The sequence below is a fragment of the Lepisosteus oculatus genome, chromosome 17, assembly GCF_040954835.1.
Source record: "Lepisosteus oculatus isolate fLepOcu1 chromosome 17, fLepOcu1.hap2, whole genome shotgun sequence".
NCBI lineage: Eukaryota > Metazoa > Chordata > Actinopteri > Semionotiformes > Lepisosteidae > Lepisosteus > Lepisosteus oculatus.
Window position 1 is genome coordinate 15,344,911 of NC_090712.1, and position 24,348 is coordinate 15,369,258.

General features: G+C 36.9%; 1 protein-coding gene across 5 annotated transcripts in view; it reads right to left on the minus strand.

The window, feature by feature from the left end:
- The window catches only part of prkn (parkin RBR E3 ubiquitin protein ligase), a 156,436-nt gene that overhangs the window by 108,369 nt on the left and 23,719 nt on the right, over positions 1-24,348 (minus strand). For all 5 annotated transcript variants that reach the window (XM_015363280.2, XM_015363278.2, XM_015363277.2 and 2 more), the window contains one exon: positions 8,619-8,782. In XM_015363280.2, coding sequence (XP_015218766.2) covers positions 8,619-8,782 — 164 coding nt within the window. The remainder of the gene's footprint in view (positions 1-8,618; positions 8,783-24,348) is intronic.

Here is a 24,348-nt window from a genome sequence, read left to right on the forward strand (position 1 = left end):
TAATTTGATTTGGTGCTGCTTTGGTAAAGGTGCATGACAAAGACCTGACTGACTGAAGTCTGATAAGTCCTACTCCTCTTTCAGGAGACATCAGCCTGTCCTCGCCAGGACTCTCAATATCCTACCTCTGTAAATCTTGTGAACAAAAAACTGTTTTGTTTTTTTTTATAAGTACAGAATCCTCTGTTATGGGGGAAAATAGGTATTTTAAGGAAAATCATTCTTTAAAATCCTGGGAAACTGTAATTTTTACTATAATGCAAAATTCTTTAGCATTTCCAAATTGCTCTTCTAAGCAATAACTTGCCACCCACATTTCTTACTTTACCATAAATACTGTTATTCAATATCTTTTTTCTGCTTAGCATGTTATTTCAATAACTCTTTATATTATTAATGCCTCATAAACATTTAATATGTATTACATTAGGATTATTAACCCATTGAAATAGCACAAGGCTTTTCTTTAACTTTATGATTCAGTTTGCATAGCTGAGAAATAGTCAGCTGACCTTATTTTAATCATGTCTGATAAATACCTCTCTTACAGTAGCATTATGACAGAATTTCAATTAGGCAGAACTGCAGGCTGGCATAAAATAAAATAAATAAATCTTACTCCTGGGAGACCAGATGTTGTGACCTATAAATGTATGCGACAAAAAAACCTTTTAAGTTGTCTAAAGCCAGCTAAGTGCACCAGTAAATATTTATCAAATAATAAATGGTTGCTCATACTCAGCGCAATAGTGAAGTGTGACACCAATTTTTATCTTTACAAATAACATGAATAAATTACAAAAATAACCTGTCTGACATAACATCCAGAATGAATCATTACTACAGATATGCCGCACTGTGGTGATTAATATCTTTCCACTGAACAAAAATCCTGCTTTACTATTTCAGCCCTTCATTTGTATTTTAAGAATGATCATGTTATTCCCTTTTGTTTTTTTCCCTTTTATTTGATAATATCTTGAAATGAAACACATTATTTTCTTGTGGCAAAACACTAAACAACATTTAATATTTGCTCTGCATTAAATAGAATAACACATTCAAACTGTTCTGCTAGGATACACACTTGGTGCAGCAAGATTGTGCCGTGAAGAATAGATTTGCAAATTTTATTTGTAAAAATAATTTTCTCATTTAGCATTCGCTTGGATAAAGTGTTTTAGTGCTTTGTTGTTTTAATTGGATTAATGACACACAGAAGATTCATGAGCATCAGAATTTTATCATAATAAAGCTGCCTGGGTTGCTTTGTTCTAAGCCTCCTGTGGGCATACAGTGCACAAGAAGGCAGAAGTGGAATGAATGTCTGTCATGAACATTTAACAGAGGGGGCAGATACAGCTTTTCATTTTGTTTCCATTGTTTTAAATAAAATAACACCTGACGTGACAAGATAATGAGCCAGCAATTTGCAAAATATCCCTGCTTTCCTATTTTCCCAGCACACCCTTCTTTCTAAGTATGGAAACTTGTATGGGCAAGTTTAGAATAGCTTCTCCAAGACACCTCTTTTTATCAGTGCCAAGAACAGTCTGCATGCCACACACTTTAAAAATATTAGTCAAAGCTTTCAAGGAGACCCAGTAGGTCTGTGTTGCAGTGGCAGCGAGACTGCACGTCAGCTTTTTAAAATGTGTGGTGTGATTCTTGTGAGAAAGGCTTAGTAAAGTTCTGCCATCAGTACATAAGCGCTTACTGTATGTATGGACAGGACCCACAATAAAGGCACCAGATGCCACAAGTCAGTTCTAGAGAATCATGCATGGTTTAAAATGGCAAGAGGCCGTACTTTATTATTTTGAGGCTATGGAAAATAAAAATAAAAATACTTGTTTATTAATTACAGATTTGATAAGTTACTGCAAGGACGTATACTGTATTCAGCAAAAAAAAAAATCTGACTTGTTACATAACTGCCATACACTCAGGTCTTCAAATCCACAGCAGTACTGTCTTTTCCATTCCAGCAAAGGTGGAAATACAGGAGCTAAAAACAACACTCATCTGGCATGCTTCTCGGGGTTTTTGAGAACTAAAAACAACAAGGTACAACGATTCTTAAACGACAGACAACTATTGTGGGACATTAAGACAAATCTTTCCTCATGGCTAAATATGTCAAACTCATTACAGCTGATGTCTTAGCAAAACAGCACTGCACAGCAGACATTGTATGACAAACAGGCCCGCGGTCCTCACCATCGTGTGCCTGTTTCAATAGTAATGAAAATTAAACCCATCGGAGGCTCTTCCCGTGCTCCCCAAGGAAGCTACTCAGCTTTTTCCTGGCATGTTTTGTGCAAAACAAGGCTGCTCCATTCTGATACAGAATTCATGTTTCTAAAGAACATTTACATTTCAACAATGTGTAACTGGCACAACTCCCACTATGACATCTTTCTGTGCAAAAGACCCTGGGAAGGTTTCTGCTGTGATGTTAGCGCCCATCACCTGTATGATCACCTACTACTAGAGCACTGACAAAGATATCCTTATATTAGGGTCCTGCACAGAGATGTTCAGCCCACAGAGTCTTAAGGTTGTAACAGTTTTAAAATGCCAAATTAACAGACCTGAATATTAATATAAATTATCCTGTGTGTGCACCACTGAGGCTAAAGCATTATCATCTTCCATATTACACTTTAGACTACACAGTACATAATGCTAATTATTATGGCCGAGGGTCATAATAAAACTAATGAAGTCTTTGTTGCTGTACCTCTTTGAATTGTAAGTACTGCTAGGGCATTTATCAACATATACAGTGTGAGATAAGGTGCTCTTCAAAGGATTTTTATTGAAGAAACAATCTTATCGGTGAGTTCTTAACTGCGACATAAACATCACATGACCATCCCAAATTATAACTTAACAAATGAAATCCCGGTCTCCTTGTTAAACAATATAAACATCACTGATTTGCATAATGTTTTCAGTGCATTAACATCTCATTTGCATGAGAAATGTTTTATACCGTCACAAATAAATTCTTTGCCATCTTGCTTGACGTTAATTTTTTTCCAGCGGTATACGACTCTCTGAAAATGAGGAAATACATATTAAGTTTCTGAAACAGAGTTCACAACTGGAAATTAACTCAGTGAATTCATTGCCCATTAAAAATCAGGCCCTGAGTGGCTATGGCTCTCAGACAGCTCTGGGCTCCTCAAATTAGAATTCTACATTCTGCAGTCCCTGTAACCCCCAACTCGTTTACATCAATAAGCAGCTTTTGGGCCTTTTCAATCTGGTGTTATTATAATAAAATTTCAGTGCCGCAAGTGTTTTGCAAGGCTGGTGGGTGGCTTGTAAGGGCTGCATGTGACTGGATTGGTGACTATTCCTTATCTTAAACCCGCCACTGAGCCACTGGAGGTCCTTTGGCAATGTCCTGAGGCACTGGCAGTGCAGAGCAGCTCTCTCTAAGCCCTTCAAGGCTGGAACCTGAAATCTGAAGTGACAGAAACCTTGCAGACATCGCCTGTGAGTATTTTATTAAATGATGAAGATAATAATATGGAAATACGATTCCCTTTGATGCAGCCTGCACACTGGATTCTAACTGTAGGTATTGATACTGTTGTGTCATTGTTTTTTTTTAAATAATTCTTTCAAAAGATCTTTCTTCACGGCTCTGCTTGCATTACTATTTAGAATGCTTTTCCGCCAAAGCACATGAAATATAAAATCTATTTAAAAACCATACTAAAGTGTCCCTTGAAGAGAATAAAAATGCTCCTTTTTCTCCCTTACTAGCATTCATTACATTCTTTTTTCCCCGTCCTGACATACCTGTGAAATAAGGATCTACCATTGCATTGGCTGACAGGCCAGAACTGAAGGGGAGCCAGCCTGGGTGGAAAATTCCTTCCACCTCATCTCCTAAACTGTTTGCTTGAGAGACTCTCTGATCAGGCATGTAAATCTGCACAGCAGTAGGTAAGGTTAAATATGTATATGACAAAAGGGCATGTCAAAACCATTAATAAAATGCTTGTGGCTAAGCATCAGTGCAAATGACCGTGCTTTTATTGAAGACCCACATTAACATTTTTGGTGGTCTTGGCCTAGAAGGTATGACCTCAGCTTAATTTTCTTTTTTATCAAAATAGGAAAAAGTCCCACGTTGACATCCCAGCTAATCATACAGTAGATTCAACTGGAAATTCATTTTTTAATTTCCGTTTAATTGAGTGAGGTTTTTGTATCACTGTTGGGGGGGGAAGCTCAACAAATTTATCCTGGAAGAAGCATCAGACTCATTGTAGCTATCTGTAATGTTAACCACAAGTCTGTTATCATCCCATTTCAGCAATGATTGCCACAGATGGCAGATAAATGACATAATTTTGAATATTATGGCTGACATTTGTCTTGCAATACAGAAGGAAAATATCACATACCAAGGGAAAAGATATTAGACTAATTAAGTCTGCTGAACGGTGGTATCAAATATTAAATGGAGGTTGTTTACCGAAAGATAAAACAATGACCCCAAGCTTCTGATTCTCAGGAGATCAAAACAGTAAGCACTCTTTTTGTAAAAAATCATTGCTAAAAGACATGCTGTTCATTTGTGGAATTAAATATTCACTACAAAATGCTTCAAACAAAACTCAGCTTTACCAGAGCTGCAGAATTCTTACTCCCACACGCACAATGTACACTGAAGCATTTTGTGCTGAACCAAATATTTTCTCCTTTTTAAAAAAACAAAGAAAAATATGGAGACACAGACGTTAGACTGACACATTCACACATTTACAGTATATGCATCCGTTTATATAAGTATACAAGCACACAGTGCTATGCAAAGGTCTTAGATACTTTGCGCTGTTCTGCTGTTTTTACTCAGTGTTTCTCCCTCTTTATGCATAAACACTATTCTCAGGCAATTACTACTAAACTGTAGCCATTTTGTTTTAAGATAACAGATAATCCTGATTGATCTGCATTGTTAATAAAAGAAAAAGCAGCCTTTTAACTTTATAGCCAACATGGAAAGGAACAGAGTACTTTAATGATGAGCAACACCTGACAATTTGATGGTAAATGTGATGTATTTGCTACTAAAATACTTTTTATTGACTTATTTAATGTATTAAAGGGGTAACAATTCTATTTTCAAACAATGTTTTAAAATGGTAGATTTTAGTGTTAGCAAATGATAAATTAGCAAGTATGAATATTATGTAAGTGATTAATATAGATGATTTTGTGTGTGCTTTACTGGAACTAAAGCACTATTATCTTCCAGCTCACACCGATTTGATGAAAGTCCGAGGATCATAATATAGCTAATAAAGGCTTTGAACCTGCACTTATTTAAATGTATTCAGATGCATCAAATAAGGAAATCAATAATTGGTACATTATTTCAATTCAGTACAACATCCAACATGAAACTCACCATATGTAACAAGTCTGATCATAAAAATGAATCTTGACTTGAGTGTTAAAAAAACCTACTAATTTTATACTGATGGAAAAAAGAAACGCAACATTTTCTGGAAAGAGAATACTATAGTTATAGCTTATTTACTTTCACAAAAAGGTGTCAATTTGTTTCAAGCCCTCTGACCAGCAATACAGCTTGTGCAGTGAGGCATTGCAACTTGCCAATCACACAAAAGCTCGTTAGGTGCACTTTCACCCAACGAGGTCCAGGTGGAACAATGCCTGATCAGGTCACCTTTAAAAAGGCCTCAATTCAAAGCTTAGGTCACTGCAAGAAAAACTGACACTAAGTCAGTTTTCTGTGCATTCCATAATGCCTCGAATATCACCAGAAACAAGGGAGACGTCCATTGGCACGTGGCAGGCAGCCATGTCATGTGCCAGCATTGCCAGACACTATGGAGTGAGCCGCTGCACTGTGTCCCAACTGCAGAGAAGGGTTTACCGGACTGGCAGGACGGATGACTGTCAAAGATCTGGCTGCCCTCAAGTGACCACACCAGAGCAGGACCGACACATCAGACTGGTCCATCTGAGAGATCGTTTCAGATCTGCCACCCGTACTGCTGCTGAAACTGCCAGCAGACACAGTGCCCGCATCAGTGACAGGACAGTGAGGCTCCATGCTTCTGGCCTCTGAGCAAGACGACCTGTCGGAGGCCCTCTGCTCACACCTCCTAGACGTCACACCAACTGGCTTGGGCCAGACAGAGATGGACTCGTCAGCAGTGGCATCAGGTCCTCTTCATGGATGAGTCACTCTTCAGCCTGTCCCACGCAGACGGGAGGGCCAGGGTGTGGAGGAGGAGGTGTTGCGTTTCTTTTTTCCAGCAGTATATATTGACCAATGTCCCATAGCCTTGACATATACAGAGACAAACCTATTTCGTACAGTTAACACCCTGGGCTTATTAACAGACACATAACCATGCCAACAGTAAAACTAACTGTTAGTCAATAAAGTGACTTTTGAAATGGGGTTAAATGGCTGTATGACTTTGATTTGGTTATGAACTGAGTGTCACTATTTGTATAACATTAATTTAGTGATGTACCCACAGTCTGCCAATTGATTATAGGACATACAGTATATATTCACATCAAATTTGAACAAAAATGCAATTAGAGAAAATGATTGAGAAGTAATTTTGTAAACCTAGCTAATCACCCGTAACCTTAAGAAACCTTTAATATTTAAAATCCTCAGTGAAATTCAGTCTGAACATTTCAAAATCAACTCCAACAGTTAAGCATTGTTCAGTTGAAGAAAACAGGTATCAACATGCATGTTAGGAAAATGAATTGTTTTTCAGAGTTTTAACGTTTCTGCTCACAGCCGCACACAAAAAAAAGATGATCTACTAAGCTAAATGCTGAAGATAAGAGATGGTAGACAAAGTGTGAGTGTATCTTACTTTATAATTACTTGAAAAAAATTAAACCAAGTTATTCAATAAGCACAGTTGTGTTGATTACAATATCAAACAGAGTGAATTTTGAAACACCAAAATTAACAGCTTGAAAGCTGCTAAATGCTTCATTAATGACCCATTAGCAAATTCTCATTTTATTTGTGCTCAATTGAATAGTGACGCACCGTGCTCAATTTCCTTGTCGATCTCTCTTTTGGAATTCACATGCATCAGAATATAAAAAACAGTAACAAACTATTCTGACTTTATAGATCTTCCTTCTTTAAGAAAAGAGTAGAGCTCTTAGTATATTAAACAGGCTGTATTTATCTGACATAATTTATACTGAAATAAAACTGGTTACATTATGCACATTGCATAATTACTGACAAAGTATGAAACATCCTGATGAAATTCAGGGTCTGAATTACCATGCTACAGTAAATGTACTGTATCTTTCTAAGAACATTTACCTTTTAATCATATTTGGTGATTACAATGGAAAAAAAAATCTTAAATTTAATGTATAAAAAATGTATAAAAAACTTTAAAATCCAATCTCCTGAATAAAATGTTTCCTGAGCAGCAGTGAAATCTTAATGCTGATCAGCATATTGTATGTAACTTCACAGCAAGTGAAAGTAACTTTGATGATTTCTCACAATGCAAATTGGCCATATTACTGAAGTCCTATTTTTGTCCACTGTCATATACGTACAGTAGTACAAAGTAAATGATGAATTTGCTCATCTAAGCCAAATATATACTCTCTGGAAAGACAAAAATTACAATTGAGTTCAAATATAAATAATTTATAAATTAAGGTTCCCAGCCTTACACATAAATGAAGAATGTAAAACAAAACAAAAGTGTTAACAGGAAATGTTGGAGATGTGGTGAAGACTTGAAGACCACAAGTCACATAGTGACAGACAATTTTCAGTTGAAATTATAAATGCTTAATCCCAGTAAAACAATTCCATAGGCATCAAGGTTCTTCTTTCAGTATTGTCTGTTATATGTGACAGGTGAAGACAATTAAATGTATGATTAATTTCTTTGTCAACGCAAACCTTAGCAAATACAGCATTCCACAATTAATAAAAAGGCCCCAGGTACAGTAACTTTGTGTCGGTTCACTTCTTTGAACTTTTACGATACCCTTGCCAGTCCTCATGATTTTTTTTACTCAGGAAATTTCCTAAAGATATTTAAAATAATTAATTTATTTTCTCTACTCACACCAGCTTTCTCTTTGTTCTTCAGTCTAAACAAGCAGAGCAGCACTGCAGTTATACTCTAGGGGTCACACTTGGGTTATTCTTCCCTGGCCTCCAACAGTATAACAATGCATTTAACAGTCCAACAGTACTAATGCACTTAAAGGCTACAATCACCCACTCTCTGGTGCATTTTGTTGGGGAGAAATTGAACAGCATATGAAGGCAAATGTGCACAGAGTGCATAACTTGGTGCCGAAGTCAGTAAACATTTGTTCACTGAGCTCTCGACCTGTCTCCTTGCCTTGTAGCCTGGCTGTTTTAATGCATAATTAAGAAGGTCAAAATTAATGAAGCACTGTGAGGAAAAGTTCAAGGAATCCCCAGGCTCAATTTATTCTATTAGGTCTTCAGGAGTGAGTGTCAGACTGGCAGCAATGGAGACGTTCAGTTTGTAAGTGGAGCCGGCACGCAGGAGCGGAGCCTGGTGGCTAAGGGCCCTTACCTGCAGTGTACAGTCACTCCCTAGCTCCTTCCCTGCGAAAATCACATGCAGCTGCTGAGCTGGAACCCCTCGTTGCTTGGCAACCACCTCCTTGAGGTGGAAGATGCTGGCATCTTCATCCAGTTCCACAGGGAAACCATGGTTAGAGTTGAACCTGACAAACACTGACCACATACAGTACAGACGAGAAGAGAAACACAGGTGAGGAGTGCAGTAGGTTTACAGGCAAGGCTTGCTGTAACAGGGGAGTTTCATTTTCTTTAATAAGGGCACAACATGGGACTGGACTTACTAAGCCAACTCCCCAACCTTCATTAAATTCAGTTGCTTTTCAGAACAGAAGATTGCTTTTTTCAGTGCTGTTGCTTACTATTTTTATTCAGATCAGTCAACCTTTACAAGAACCCAAGAGTGTTGAAAATAACTCAAGAAAATTAAAACAGTACAACTGAAAACATTCTCAATAAAAGCTTTCACAGTCAAAAAGCAGGACATTACAAGAAACTGAATGGATTCAAAAGTTTGCTTTCTTTGATTTTCTGATGTACAGTACTATGTCAAATACCAGTGACTGTGAAATCTTGAGTATGTTTTATTGCATGAACAACTTAATAAATGCACACATTTTGGCTCCAATACAAAATGTGTTCCCCCTTTTTCTAGAAACAAATAAACCCCAGTCAATATTCTTAACTAAGTTTTTTGGTAGCAGTAGATTTGCACCCTCATACATTTTAATTAGTGGTAGAACATGGCCTGTAAACATGGGACTATAACAGAAATCTTTGAAAATCACTCAAACAGTATGCACATAATAAACAGCATTTACTGTACATGAGATTGTACTCTTTGTGTATGTGACAGACATCACCCTTAAAGAAAGTGACTCCAGGGATCTGAACACATAGAAAAACCACAATGGCAATACTGAGCAGTGCAGCAGGCTTTACTACAGTTTTCAAAAGATTTACAATGGAAAAACTCCAAAGCAGCCTCCCTAGCCTGCTACCAAAAGCCATCACCTAATCCTCTGTGGCCCTTTATATCCACAGTGATATTAGAGATATCACTAATTAGCCCCATGTGAGAATGTGTACCTACAGTATCTACTACCAATAATCTAATGAACTATTTACAACCTGGTGTGTCTATTTACAAATAGAGTTTTTTTCTGTATCTAGTGGCAGATCAATTGCTATTACAGTGCTTTCAAAGACCAGCCTGCCTCAGAGTAGTTAAAGTTAGTCAAGACCACAGTATAAAGCCTTTGTCATAAAATTTTATTTCCAGGCTGCCTAGGTAACACTTAGGTTTAATCAACAATTCCCCAGATTGTCCAGAGGCCTGAAAAAAAACAGAAAGCTGTCTTGACCATCCCAAATCAGATCATTCTTTCACACCTGTCAAGTTGGTTTTACCAGAGGGTGTGCAGGGCTTGTTAAGCGTTTTGACGAACAATTACCTTTTAGCACTGTTTGCAAAGTTCTTCTATTCAAACTGAAGGAGTACAGCAGCTTACAATGTGCAGGATCTGTCAGGCCGTGACAGGGTGGCTTGTCCTTATGGACTTTGCATTAATCTTTCTCATCCAAACTTCATTTCATTTTCATGTTCTATGGACCGACGAAGCACATTTCGCCCTCCGATGGACCACAAACAAATGGAACTGTTGGACTTGAATTGGTTCAAGATGAGGATGCTGTGCTAATTGAACAGTCATAGTTATGTAGCACCACCTGGTGGAAATATATATATATATATTTTTAATATATATATACATTCACATACATGTACAGTACTTAAGATCCAATATGTATACAAAAAAAAATACTAATTGGAGTGTTATTACCACTCTGAACACAGCCTTTTACATCTCACTGTCAAGGCATACAATGAATTCACAATTCTCTTAACTACTGTACCTATCTCCAGCTAATAAACTGGGTATCAAACTATCTATGTCAACATTATTAATTTCAGCAATTGTTATGCAAAATTATCTAAAGTATCTAAGATGCAGGACTTGGAACTCATACCTTGTTGCCAACCTGAACAAAGTCATCTTGGGTTTTGGAATTTGTTTTCACTAATAAAGAACGATATAAGGAATTCTATCTAATCAAGAAATGCATACTTTAAATATTACTGTTATTTTTATTTTTTTATATATTTAGAATGAATAAAAACTTGTAACAAAAATGTGGTTTTAAGATGAAAAATATTATTGTCTGCAAATTTTAAATAAAATGTCCTTTATCGCTTTATGCTGGGAAGGTCAATTGAAATAGTAAGACCTCACAGAAAAGTACAGTGTGTAGACGTACACCAACATCATGGGATGTCTGAATAAAAATATAAGTCCACAGTTTTAAGGAAAAATAGCACATTATACTAAAAAACAATACACAACAATGTAAAAAAAAATTTAAATAATAATTTCCATGGTTTAAAATGAAATGTAAATCCAAGTTTTCCAATATGATCATGAATTAATCAGATGTATTTGTTTACCAAAAAGAGTTTTGTTTAGAAGAGTTATGTTTTAGTCTAATCAAGCTGGTTTCAAATCCTAAGTATCAGGATTTTGGGGGAGGAAAGGGGAGAGTCTGATACAAAAGAGTTTGTAAACTTTTGGGCTAATGTGCTGAAGACAGTGCTTTGCACTTTACATGAATTACTTGGGGAAGCAGATAAAAGATCCCCAGTGCTTTTAAAAGTCACAGTCCCTAATAAATTCCAGTGATAAACTGCATGTGAGGTGCAGCAGAGCGGGGTGTCTTTCTTTCCATTCCAGTGAGCTCTGTGTGCAATAACAGTATGGGCCACTTCACTCGAGACAGGCGTGGCTTCAGCACCGCTAGAAATCACACGTGAAAAGGCAGAGCTTTGTCATCGGCGCTTTGTCACATCTATCCGTCCATTTTCTAACCACTTCATCGAATTCAGGGTCGCAGGGGAGCTGGAGCTCATCCCAGCAAGCAACGGGCGCAAGGCAGGAGACACTCTGGACGGGACAAGTGTCCATTGCAGGGCAGACGGACACATACGCAGGCTAGTTCACACTCACGCTCACAGCAGGGTACATTTTCCCAGGAGCAAATTGATCTGTACACTATAATCTACCAATGTGTTTTTGGACTGTGGGAGGAAACTGGAGCACCCAGGCGAAATCCACATGAACACAGGGAGAACATACAAACTCCACGCAGATTCAGAATTGAACCCCGGACCCCACCATGTTGCCCAGATTTGTCACATTTCCATCCAAAATACTGATAAATGTATGGGAGGGCTTAAAAACAAAGGTCCGGAATTGAACCCAGGGCCCCAGCACTGTGAGGCAGTAATGATAGCCACTGCACCAATATGTGCCACCTGCTTTATATGCATCTACTACAGAAATATCAATCTTAAAAAAATGTGATGTTGACTACTGAATCCCTGGAAGAACATGTTAAAGAACTAAGATGTTCAGTTCCCTTTTGCACCTGAGCTGAAGCTACCAGTACACAATTTAAAAAAATGATTCAAAGACCTGGGAAGGCAGGAAAACTCCTGTGTTATATCTATAGTTTATGTGCTCCTCTTCTCCCAGTTTCCCATTAGATTCCCCGACCAAGGCCACACCCAAGCCAAATTACGAAACATGAACTTGCTCTCGGAGAACAAGAGGTCACTCTAGCAGCCAATAATGTCAAATTTCAAAGCACCAACCCTGAGAATTAAGAGTATCGTGTAACACTGAAAAACACATAAAAAAATAAAATTACAAGAGCCTGCTGAAGTTTCCATCCTGAGGCAAATTCACTTTTCTTAGGAAGCAAAGATCAAATCTCACCAAAAGAGAAAAAACAGTGCAATTATTTTCTGCAGATCCATTTGTTTCCATCATTACCTAATCCTGAGCCCCTCCTATTTCTGAGAACAGTGCTGCTGTTTGGATATAGCCCCAAATTATCCTCATCGTTTTAGACTCTGCTCTGTAACTCATGGGAACACCCACTATGCACGTGCTTGTCCTTCATAATAATGCCATTTTTTAAAGCAGTGATCTTTTCTTTTCCCGAAACGTTCCACTGTCTTTAAGAAAAGATGCAGATTACTTCTCTAACCATAAGCAATTTCATTTCAAATCATTGAACAATACCAATATGCTGAAGCACAATAAGGACCATTATTGTTCCCTATTGATATATGAGGTGGGGGGTCTAGAGTCTATAATACTAAGATTATGCTGTCTTAAAGACATGCCTCAGTACATGGCTATTTGTTCTATGAACATGATTCAGGATAGTCCTGTTCCACTTATAGCATTCATATACAACAACCAAATGTGATGCTATTTAAAACCACTCAATACAGCACTTAATTTCACTGGAACAAGTTTATTGGAAGGGGATTAAAATGCAACTCAGTGTGAAAGAACATAATAAAAACACTGTATACCATAGTTTAAGAATGATACAAGTACCCACAATTGAAATGTCATAGAAAAATGCTCCTTTTACAGATGATGCCCTAATTCAAAGCAATAACGTACCTACTTAATTACAAAGCCATCTCAATTCTACCACTGTTCTATTTTAAAAGCGCCATTTTGACTGTCTTATACATCAATCGTGCTTCACTCAAGTGCTCATCAACATTACACTAATGCACTGTCAAAATGTAATTGTGAAGGGGCTTTTAATCTCAATTTCAATGGATTTTTCTGTAATATGAATATCAATTCACTTTGCTTTTGTGTGTAGTATGCAGTTACATTGACCCACCACAGCATCGTAATGCCACTAAGTGTAGTCTTGAATAATCATAAACACACTGTATGTGGTATTTTCAACATTAATGCTTGCTTGTCCTGGTAGTACTGTAAATACTGTATGTCTCTTTGTTCAGTCTGTGTGATCTGTCATACAATTCATAAATGCTCTTGCCTATGTGAGACCATTAATAACCTTTCTGCACAGGCAGAGACATGCTCCTAACAAACATGAGGACAGAAATCACACAGCACTTTTCTCAATGTTATTTTTTTAAGACCTTCTTCATCCTTTCTTTAGCCACTAATGACCCCTCCAGCACAAATCTTACATTTAAAGAAATCTAAACTCTACTGCCAGACTGCTTTCTCACAGCTCTGATTAAGCAGGTCTGACTCCCTCACGTGTAAGCCCAAAGTGTTATGCTTGACACTTCAACAGCAATAGCAAGCGTCCAAGAGCTTGAAGAACAGGTTTTGACAGATGTAGCAATCCATTTACTATGTTAAGACATTTATTATTTGTATATGAGGCTCAGTGGTATTAAATCATCAAGGGATCTCTTTATTATGCATCTCAGGATGATTTATGGCTTCATTTTATCCCTGAAATTAATTTACAATCTGTTTATGGCAACACAACATGTGGAAGGTAGAGTGCATCTTACAGCAGGTTGGGATAGAGCCTAGAAATACAAGTGATTTGAGGGACATTTGCTAACATTGCTTAAAATTGAACAGAAGCTTTAACTGAGGAATCAACAGTATTCAGAAAGCAGAGGATACAAGCAGACATGCAATCGCACCTGGCTGTTTTTCTTTTTATATTTGCTTCCTATAATCCCAAAAAACTGTCATTTAACGTCAATCATTACTTAAAACTATGTTTACTAAAGGCATTTACAGTACGTATCAACTCAGTACATACTACCATAATGCAATGAGACAGTAAATGAACATTAAAGCATAAAAACACCAACTTCTGCCTGCTCCATACACTGACCAAGACACTATGCTTATTTTTTCCATGTTTATTTTTGTATGCATATGTATAACCTTAAAATTACTGTATACAGTATATGATACAGTATACAGTATGTACAGCATGATAAATATATGATCAAACTGTCAAATTTCTTGTAATGTACTGCACTGCCATACAGACTGTGTCTACTGTATAATTCTATGTCCCACAATAGAATTGTACTGAACAGGAAATAATAGCACAGTTTGACACTTAGTACACACTGTACATGCACTGCTGCCCATTAAAAAGATAGTTCTGTTAATTATCTATGAAGTAACAGGCTAGTGATCTAATTTTGAGTTTCAGTAAAAAGAGTAAAACTGACATTAAGTACTGCACAATCCCTGCACATCTAACTCTAGTCCTTGCTATCAGATACCTAAATGAAAACCATGCTTTTATCCTTGTGTAGATGACTCGAGTCCATTAGGAAATGAGCTTTCATGGCTAGAACACAAGTCACATACGTTGGGTCTGCAAACAGCCACTGAAGACAATCACTACAGATCTGGGCTTGAATTTGAGCAATGACCTTGAACTAATAGGCTTCATAAAATATCCGGTTCTCAATTCAATATAGCACTTAGGCCCAACGTTATAAAAATCGGTTATAAAAATCCTTTAGTCCCATTTATGCGCTTACTAAATGGACAGAGGTAAAAAGAATAGGATGAAATTAACAAAGGAACAGAATCTATTTTTGGTAATTATGATGTGTAATGTTCCATAACCATGATGGATGAAACACGATGAGAAATGCTAACTGATGATTCTACCTCTGAGTCCAAGACTCTCTTAAGGGATGCAGTTATAGCATATAAAAAGACATGCAGCCTTAGGTTTCTGTCCTTTGATTGTGTTATGGACACTGTTTTTTCATATTCATGGAATGCACTTCCATGCTTTTTAGTATAAATTTATACTGAAAAGTAACTAGTAAAAGCATAGTGGTGGCCTTTTTTTATTTTACAACTAGCATTTTTTATTTCATTTGTAAGATCAACGTTTCATTAGCTGGGCTAATCAAAAGGCAGATTTAAAAGGACCAAAAAAGTTTAATACAGAAGAACAGACTTTTCTTTTAATGAATAATGAAATCTTATAGTCATGTCTTTAACAATCAAATAGGAAATAATACCACAAGTGCTCCCTCTGAAAGACAATGAGTCCGATTTGAAAAGCCTCACTGCACTTAACTCTGCTCTTGGAGCACTCCATAATATTGCTACAAATTAAATAGGTAGAATTTCTGTCTCCAGTGCCTACAGAAGAAACTAGTCTAACAGAGAAGGCACACAGGGGAACACAACCCCATTCAAGCAGAGCATTTCCAGTAAATTGCATTTCTAGATATTGGTGACTTAAGCAATAAAAAGGAAATAAAAACATTCATTGTTGATAAACTGCACACTCAAGGAAATTCCTGGTTCAGCCCATGTGATGTTGAATGATTGCCCATTGCCAGGCTATGACACTTACAAATAAAAGGAGATGCTGTGCAATATTTGTAAAGAAAATGGCAGATATAGCAGAGCAAATGGAATACCAACCACTGGTGGAAAACATAACACACTGCAAATATTCTGGACAAAGCAATGCAAATTAGGTAAACTCACATTTCTGTACCTGACATTCTGATAGATACAGATTAGAAAAGGAATACTCAATATTGCATGCCATCAGTCTGGAGTCTGTCTGATTTTATGTGTATTTTTATAGATTTTGACATACCGTATGGCATGGCATGTCCGGACATTTCCTGACTTAACATTTGCGGCTGTCAAAGAGTAAGTGCTTGCAACAGGAAGCTGGAAATATCTATTTACCAAACACTATGCATTTTCAATGAGAAATGTTTTTCACATAACTCCAGTCATGATCCAGACTATTAAAGATTTAGGTAGATGTCAAAAAATGTTCATTTTTCTCTCAGTTTCCAGAAAATTTTAGTTTTTCTGTGTTTGAAGACACAACAATTATTAATACTCTCCTGAAATTGTAATGCTTTGGAATCAGGCAGCAGATCAATTGTTTTGCATGGATGATGTCTCTTTATAGACAATTTTAGAACTTAAGATATCTTTTCTGATATATTTAGATCCAAAATACTATCACAAAGCCACAGAAGAAAATCACACAACATGAAATTCCCTTTGATTATAAATTGTTGGCGCGTCTATCACTTGGATTATAACTATATAAAAAAAAGACACATAAGATACAGCATTGTCTAATTTCTTTTACTTCATTTTACTTCAAATTTTGCTTTGTGCCAATAAGGGATTCTACATTAAAATAACAAGCTGGTTTAGCTCATTAATAGCCTAGGACCAGACTGCCCATTCTGGCGACATATTTACTATACATGCCAAGTAAGAAACCAACACTACCATCTATTTTAGGACTTATTGCTGGAAATAAAGGTAATGAAAAAAACTTTAAGGATTATCCGCAACGTGGGCAATACAAGTAATGAATGATATAACAGCTTATAGTATTACTAGCCTCCAAGGAACTTGCTACAGAGCTTCCTCAGTTATCCTCCACAGGGTGCACTACCCTATATCCCTCAAGCAAAACATAACTCACCATCTCAACATACTGTACATGCGGAAATGTTGTGTTTCTAAAAATTATATTTTGATTGCTGTTTTTCCTCCCCAGATGCCACCATAACAATACTTAAAACTGTACTTAAAAAAAGTAGTTCAATTCTCTGTTCTGCCATGATGCTCACGCAATGTTTTCTAAAGAAGCAGAGAGAAATGTGCCTCTGCAAAATGAAATCTTTGTGTCAGAATTGTTTTTTTTAAAAGAGGTGAGAATATCTCACTCAAATCTAATGGATTTCCTTTAGAAAAGACTTTAAAAAATGTCTTCACTATCCTGAAAGGGCAGATGTGCAAGCTGTTTCGGATCATCCTGTTCCTGTTTTGAAAGATAACCTACAGTATGGAGACAATTTTCTCTCTCGGTTCATGTGATTTTTCAGACTCAGTGACCAACTGTAAGTATGGTCTGCGTAACAGGAAAAATCACTGGTTTTCTTTTTTATATTATTTATTAAAAAAAGTGCTGGGGCCCTGGGTTCAATTACTGACCTAGGGTGCTGTCTGCGTAGAGTTTGTACAGTTTGTTCTCCTAGTGTCAGCATGGATTTCCTCCCAAAGTCCAAAGACTGGTAGGTTAACTGGCTACTTGGAAAACTGCCAGTAGATGCGAAATTGTGTGTGCCCTGCGATTGACTGGCATCCCATCCAGGGTGTACCCTGCCTTGTGCTTATAGGCTCTGACTCCCCAAAAACCCTGCATTAGAAAAAGAGATTAAAAAAATGGATGAACGGATATTATTTTTAGTATTCTCAGCAATACAGGTAATGGAAGGAAAAGATCGTAGGAGAAAATATTATTTGACTAATAATGTGCAACTGTAAATCTGCTAAGTTAAAACCCTCCATTTGTTTGTATTACTGTAAATGTCTTTTTGTTCGCATATCTTGCACGCTACAGTTTTGCTCATGAACATTCAGTTACAGTATATTAAGTATCCCCTCTATGTAGGCGAAAGCATCCGTGGTTTAAGTAATGAAATTCCCACAGTGGCTATAATAACGCTGAAGGTATTGCTACAGGGAACCAACAGATAATGCCATGTGCAATACATAAGGATGGCTGAAGAAAAACGGAAAAGGGCTTCTAGGTTGATAGAGTTCTCAAAGTTATGATGAAAATCAATAAGGTTGATATAGACAAATTGTGGATTCTGCGGGAGACTGTTGAGACTACCAGAGATAATATGAAAGTTCTGAAATTAAGGGAGAAGAGGAAACTGCAAAATTATTTCACACAAGGGATAACAAATGGCTGTGGAATACATTTTCACATACTGTAGGACCACTGACAGAATGAGGATAAATGCATTCGAGATTCTTGATGAAAAGACACAGTAACAATGAAATCACAAAGCAAAAGATCCCAAAGAGGGGAAAAGCGTATTTTTAAAAAAGACTCAAGAACTTGGATCTTAAGTATTCCAGTATCATCTTGGACACAGAAATATCAGTACTTTCGGATATGTGCACAAAGAAATCCCGTCAATATTCATTAACACCAAAACCTTTTTACTAATGATCCCTTCTGTTATATGACAAACACAAGAGCAACACCAAAAAATGGGTAAAGCAACTAGAGGAGCAGTGCTTCGTCTGTAAGAATATTTTGAAACAATTTCTTACATTGTCCATTTCCTATTCAAGTGAATTGCAAATGAGTAAATTCCTCTTTTGTCATGTTTAATCAACAAAAGAGTCAGAAAGCACCGATCCCTGTAGAGGAATTTGTGTGCCTCAATTTCTTGAGGTCTTTCAAATAAGAATGACAAAATGCAATCATTTATGACTGCCACTACTGGTTAGCTGCAACTGAAATGCACTTAAACCATTTCCTGCATTTGCAGATATACATACTAAAACAATATGCAAAAAACACACAAATCCGCACCGTAGCACTGAAAATGAAGATACAGTACTATTAGTACAAAATAAAAATAATAATAATTACACACATTTGTATAACACTTTTCATCCTAAAGGATCCCACTTTGGCAAAAACACTTCACATAGAGGAGGGAATTCGCTTAATCCACAATAAAGTCAAATCCCACCTGGATGGCACACACTAGCCATTATGCAAAAGCAGCAAGGTCTAAGTCAAAGACTAACACTATCTGTTGAACAGAAAACGCCTTACAATACACATTCGATAAAAATGATAACGTATTGAGCGCTGAGCTTGCAATTCAAGTCTCATCACACTAAATGCAAAATCAAAGCTAACTTCCCTTTGAGTTCTGTTCTTGTAAAATACAGACGGTGCACTGCGCGAGAGGGAAAAAAAGTCTGCAGCCAATTTTAATGACAGTAATTCAAAAAGGGGAAAAAAAGAAAGACAAGACTTGTTCTGTCAATCAAATTAGGGAGGCAGAATATCATCCATACCAAATGATTACTGTCTAGGTCTGAGTGGCCCACTGCCAGATCAATTACAGTGGTACAGAAGCGGTAATATGAAGACAGATTGGCTTAATTCTAAATAGAAGCATCAGTGAAATGGAAGTCTAGGGACTCTTTAGTTGAGCAGCCAATTACCAGCCAGCTCATCTCACAAGTCTGGATCTATACAAGCTGCATTTCTCCTGTGACAGAACTATGCTACGTTTCCTCCATGCTGATAAATGATAAGGCCACCGTATTTCCTTTTTCTATTAATCCCTGATTGACAGACAGTGCAGCACATCAGTCAATCTTCACTGTTTCATTCTGGTCTTTACTTTCAGATAGACTAAATGACAAAGCATGGAATGACTTTCAGTCTACTCTATTCTAACACAGAATAAATAACACACAACTTTTCTCACACAAAAGTAAGCAAAAGCGAGTGGAATGAGCATATGAGAGTAAATAGAAACCAACTGTACATCAACTGTAAGAAATAATTTTAATGACCTGTTCTGAGTTACTATCTTTCATTCAATACCTGTTCTTTCTTGAACTTTTTACATATTTATATATTTAAAAGCAAAAACAAAACAAATATTCTAAAATATTTACCCCAGGTCATAAACTCACCATAACAAAGAATTGTCCCCAGAGAAAAATGAAATCAACATTATGTCTAGAGAAAACATTAAACCTAACATTATATAACTTATTTCTATTGATCTTGCTACTTGGTGGTTTTTTTTCCCAAATACAAATACACAGCTGCTGATGAGTACAGATATTTTTTCTACTTCACATTAACAATAAATATGTAAAAAAACAGTAAACTAAAAAGGTATCATGTAGGGTGACGTAGAATCAGACACAAAGACAAAGAGACTCAAGTACTGTTCACAGCCTGTCCAAAAGAACAGAAGAAGGGTTAAAAATGACTGAATGAAATTTCTCCTAGTTCACCTAGCCTATTTGGTAGACAGTAGGTAATCGATTCAGGAATCTCATTCAGGTATTTCTTGAGAAGTGTGACAGCTGGGTCTGCACAGGGTGTAGTTCAATCTACACCTGAATTTACTGGACATCTGGCATGTATTCTTACAAACAAAATTTCTGTCGCCACCGACTGGTTTGACATCAGAGACACCTCCATGTTCAGGGATGCCACAATGTGAGATAAAGGTATTTTCCAGAACTGTTAATAGCAGTGACAGCAGAACTGACAAAATTATTTGCCAAACAACTGTGGCAAGTACTGTATCATAGTGCTGAGGCATTTGGCATAATTAGAAAATCCTATCTGTTGGTAAAGCATGTGTCAAGGTCCCCTGTGAACTAACCACATCATGACATTGGGTCCTAAAGACCTTGGTGGAATTTCTCATCCTGCAATGCTATTTCACATTCCCACTCTGCTTGTACTCCTGTACTTTCTTGATGGGCACTGCCTGCCCTTCTGAGGTTTACCTTCACTTTAGAATGTAGTGGAGCTCTGTAAAGACTCTACTGCTACATATTACCGTTCCACCCCTGAAAATAACTGTATTGTACTTTCAAGCTTAGTGCATGTCAAGTTAGTCATACGTGGTGTTCTACAGACATTTTGTTTGTAAGAAGTAGTACTTGTACCTACATCATACATTCATCATTGGGTCAGATTCTTTATAGCTGTGGCACCGTCTTTCATTTCTATGCTGATAAAACCAAACTGTAAATCATGTCACATTGCCTGGATAATGTTAAGAACTGAATGCACATTATGCTGTTCTTACCAACTCAATGTTAACCTTACTTTGACTACTGATAGTCCTGGAATCAGTTCCATTACTCAGGTCGGGAATCTTGGTGTAATTTTGTTTATCACAGCCTTACATTTAAAATTTAAAACTCCAACTCTAAGCCACACCACCATGATTTGGGCCCATCTTGCCAATGCCATTGATGGACTGGCCAACTCAACACTTTTTCAGTCTGCACCCTCAAGAAGGAGACACATCTGGACTTCATAAATTCACTGAAAAGGCTAGAGTGATCCAGTGAGAAGTATGGGGATGCTCACTATACCTGCTGACATCATGACCAATCACCCATGATGACAACTTAAAAGTTGCTCCATAAGACATTTGAGATGCTCTCCAGGACCTGGGCAACATGTAGTGAATTGATCACAGTGCCGAACCGCAATCAAACAATATTAAAGAAGTAGACTGCAGAGTAGAGAGACCTCTGCAAACCAGAATTTTGCCGAAGACATCCTCTGCAACCGTAGGTTTTTAATGAGCTCCCAATTGTAATTTCACCCGATCACCAAAATAATACAGTTGGACATGTCAACACCTCTCAATAACAGTGAATATTCAGCGTAGCGGCTACAAAATTTGGGCAATCAGACTTTTTAAAATTCCCCCCATCTAAGCCACACTTGGGGCCATGTTCTCAGGTCCTGAGACTATGTGCATATTCCAGTGGAAGCTGACTTCAGCACAAAGTGGACGAAAACCGACAAGCTCCAACATGGATCCAACCGTTCCTCTCACCATGGGACATTTACCTAATTAGAATTGTGCCTGGACAAGCATTCTCATTTCTGACGAGTACACATTCAATGTTCAAATTTTTACACAAGAGAATTAAGCTATTATTCCAAACATGTACTGCATATGTTCAATAAAGATTAGTTCATGCAAGTAACTGACTATTTACCTGTCTTTCAAATGTGTATGAACATTGATGTTGTTATGAGAAATTATTACGAGGTTGACTACATTAACCTGAGTATTAAAGTCAATGTATTACACCTTGCAATTATTACCAGAATCCCAGTCATCCCTAAGTGTTTGATTAAATATTTGTGCCCATCACAGCAAATTGATTCATATACTGTATACTCCTGTATTTGGCATGTGTTATTATTGTATCAATAAAACAGATTTTGGGTGTATTGATTTTTTTATCGTCTGTATGTTAAAAAAGGACAATCCAAAGCATTTACCATTAAACATGATGTTTTGTACTATTAAATCAATAACACCTGTCTAATAAAACCCAGTAAACATATAACTCTAGATCCTACAAGATATTCAATATTGTGCAACCTACTGTATGCACAGTGCTATTACTGTAGTGCACCAGTTAACAGAAAGGGCAAAAGACTCAAAAATGTATATCTTGACAAAATACAAGGAGACAAAGTCAAGACAGAAAACAGAAATAGTGTTTGCTACTTCCAAAATACCCAGGCTACCTTGAACCACAGTACATTGATTGCCCATAAATCACAGATCAAGACAACACAAATTTAAATTATTAAAGGTGCTGTGTTTTTAATTTCCCACGTATTAAGATAAACAACATTCATTCCTCAATTTTAGAACTCAGATTCAGCAATTAAGAAAATACAATCCTTTCACTACGACGAGTTTTTTTTAAATGAATTTTGCTTTCTTCCGTCTGTGAACATCTGAATTGTTCGTTAACTCACCTCTGACAGACAAATAGCTGCTCTGCTTCCGAGCTAGGCCAGGGCTTTTTTAGTCACTGCCATTCATTTTCGCATCTGACAGTAAAAACCTCCGGACCTGGTTGTTGTGAAGAGGATTATCTTACAGATCAATGCTGAAATTGATTCCAAACCACACAATTTATCAGCCTGAAGCAAACGCATGAGGAGTCAGGTAATATTTCCTCTCCCAGCAGTCCACTCTTATTGCACTGATGGAGGTAGCATTTGACCAGACTCTACATTAATATTAGACTTTATTTTCCAGTCTGTACTTGACAAACCCCTGACACCATACCAAGGAAAGAACTCCTCTAGAGGATATCAGAATAGATAAACCTGCAGCACACAATACAATCGCATTCTGGCTTACACTACTACAGCCTATTCCAACTTTCTTTTTTAGGCTGATAAACTACTGCCTGTACAACGAACAAGCTGAATATATTCTAGGGTTTCCTGCATATAACCTCTGGAAAGATGTTTTAATTTAAGGAGTGTATTAAAACAGAAGTGCTTAAAAGAAAAGATGCAATGAATTTTCTTTTTTTTTAATCCAAGTGATTACTAAGAAAAAGGGATATAAACAAATGTGCATACTATTTACTGATTTTGACTTAACCATACCTCAATGTGTTTTTTTTCCAGCAAGACTACGGTGCCAAAAATCCATTAACACTCCTGATAAAGGATGGATGGAGTTGAGACAGCTTAGTAATTAACAATTATCCCAGGTCTAGTCTCTGCTATACCTTGGGAACACAGTCAACATGTGTCCATGATGGTTCAGTGTTAGATGCCAGCTAATTAACAGTCTACTTGATTTGACAGTAATTAGACAGCTCAGCTGTATGGAAATCAGTGCCATTAAACAAGCTGATGAGAAGCCAGAGGAAAAGTCAACTATCCCAAATTTCTGGAGCTCTTTTTAAAGCCATTCAAACATTTGTGCGTGACTACAGTGATATCTTTGAATTTACTGTTGTGATTTATGGTCCTCATTGAGCAATCTACAGAAGTCTGTTGCAGTGTGTTAAATTAGCAAACTCAATATCATCGGCAAATATAATGTAATTACACTCACCAGATACCACAAATGTAAATTAAAGGTAGGTACCAATAATAATTCTAACATTAAAACTATTTTACCTTTAACAAGAAATGTTGAAGATGTACTTGCAATTAAAAAACATGAAGAACATTTAATGTACAGGTATGTATTTGATATTACAAATGTTGTTACAAACTGGGAAAACTAAATTTGACTATTAACAACGCAGTGGTTTCCACTGAACAACTACTAGGATGCTCTTCAAATATTTTAACATTATATTCATATTCACACAGGAAATGAGAATAATAAACCTTTCAGAATAATTTTCAGCATGATTCCTTCTTTACTGGTTCTTGACACGCCAAGGATTGTTTCTGGAGAAAAAGGACTCAGGAGT